This window comes from Rhea pennata, chromosome 16 (genome assembly GCF_028389875.1).
Source record: "Rhea pennata isolate bPtePen1 chromosome 16, bPtePen1.pri, whole genome shotgun sequence".
NCBI lineage: Eukaryota > Metazoa > Chordata > Aves > Rheiformes > Rheidae > Rhea > Rhea pennata.
In genome coordinates, this window is record NC_084678.1 from 16,457,338 (window position 1) to 16,459,494 (window position 2,157).

General features: G+C 47.2%; 1 protein-coding gene across 1 annotated transcript; it reads left to right on the forward strand.

Annotated features, from left to right (window-relative positions):
• The first annotated feature begins 1,158 nt into the window (after positions 1–1,158).
• Positions 1,159–2,157, forward strand: NPBWR2 (neuropeptides B and W receptor 2). The gene has a single exon (XM_062589403.1). The coding sequence runs from the start codon at positions 1,159–1,161 to the stop codon at positions 2,155–2,157; it is 999 nt and encodes a 332-aa protein (XP_062445387.1).

Sequence of the window (2,157 nt, forward strand, 5' to 3'; positions counted from 1 at the left end):
CTCAGCCAGGTAAGAGCAGCTTCAGCCCCCGGCTCCTGACTCCTTGCCTTCGCTATTGCTGTTTGACAGTAAAATGCAAGAAGGGAGATTCTTTTTCTTGCAGAGCCTGGGGACCAGTTGCTGACTTTGATCTTCACAGGGGGTTGGTTGCTTGCTCGCTTCCCAGCACAGGAATTCTTACAAGCGTGGGACAGGCAGTAGCAATGGATGTGGCAACTGCTAGAAACATGTAAACAGATGGGATAATTCTTACAGAGATTATAAAGTGGACTTGCTTTCAGGGCACTTGTTTCCTTGGCTGGATAATCCTGAACTCTTGAGACTGTAGGTTTCTACATGCAAGTTTTGTGCAGTGCCACAGTCTGCTAGGGGGGCTGATCTTCATATTGACTAAGATCATACCCTACCTTTGCTTAAAAGGTTACCTCATTTGCAGTTTAAGCCTCTCTAATTTTTACTTATGTACTTAAATACTCCTTGAACTCTATTGCTTTCCCCCCCCCTCCTTTTTCTCTCCTTCTTTTGCTAGGGGAACCTCAGAGTGGGGAGCAGCTGTGTCAGACACTTCCGCTGCACTGTCTAGGAAATCTTGGTTGATGAAGTGCCTGAAGTCCTCTGACCCAAAGAAATGCACTAATTAAATACTGCGATGCTTCTGCTCTGGCATGGAAAAGCGAGTGCTGTGCAAGTGGAACAGCAGACATCCCTAAAGACCTCTGAGGGATGTAAATAGTCTGCTAGGCACAAAGCTTCCCTCTCCTTCACTCTGCTCCTGCCAGCCTGACAAGGACTCTTGCTCCAGCCAGTTGAACAGGAGCCACTCGATTCCCTAGCAGAGAACAGCCACAGCTCGGGGAGTGCTGTGAGAGGGAAGAGTACCTCCGCTCACATAAGGAGATACAGCCTTCTTATTTGCTTTGCTCATGGAGCCTTATGTTATCCCTTTTCTTCTGCTCATTTAAAAATGTAACTTTTTCAAAGGTTGGGAACAGGAAAGGTAAGTTAGGTGGTCCATGCTGCCTCAGGACCCACTCTCTGAAAACAACCCACTTCTAAATGAGAGCACATCTCCTTTTCAGCACAGACGGAAGGCTCCCTCCCTAGCTGAGGAGGCTCTCGGTGACACCTGAAAGTAGCCTGTGATCAGCAGGAGCCAGCATGGGAAACACCTCTCTGTGGGATGATGGGAACAGTACCTGCAGCAATGTAGGCAACAGCTGCTATCTGGACAGCACCATGAAGCCCAGCTTCACCTTCCAAGAACAGGCACCCGATTTCTATGTCATCCTCCCTGTGATTTACTCCGTGATCTGTGCAGTTGGGCTCACAGGCAATACTGCTGTCATCTATGTCATCCTCAAGGCCCCCAAGATGAAGACTGTGACAAACATGTTCATCCTGAATCTTGCTATAGCTGATGACTTGTTCACGCTTGTCTTGCCCATTAATATTGCTGAACACCTCCTTCACTACTGGCCCTTTGGAGAAGTCCTCTGCAAGGTCATCTTGTCCATAGACCACTACAACATCTTCTCCAGCATTTATTTCCTAACAGTGATGAGCATAGACAGGTATCTGGTAGTACTGGCTACAGTCAGGTCCAAGAGGATGCCACATCGCACATACCGAGCAGCCAGGATTGTCAGTTTGTGCATCTGGGTCCTAGTCACCATCATAGTTCTCCCTTTCATCATCTTTGCCAATGTCTACATAGATGACCTGAAGATCAAGAGTTGTGGTCTAAATTTCCCCAAGCCTGAAAGGTTTTGGTTCAAAGCCAGCAGGATCTATACCCTCATCCTTGGCTTTGCCATTCCAGTATCCACCATCTGCATCCTTTATACCATGATGCTCTACAAGCTAAGGAACATGCACTTGAATACTAATGCTAAAGCCCTGGACAAAGCCAAGAAGAAAGTCACCATCATGGTCTTCATCGTCCTGGCTGTCTGCCTCTTCTGTTGGACCCCCTTTCACTTGGCCACCATTGTGGCTTTGACCACTGACTTACCCCAGACCTCCATGGTCATTGGTATATCCTACTTCATTACAAGTCTAAGCTATGCCAATTCATGCCTGAATCCTTTCTTGTATGCTTTCCTCGATGACAACTTTCGAAAAAGTTTCCGAAAGATGCTGGAATGCAGAACTTCATAA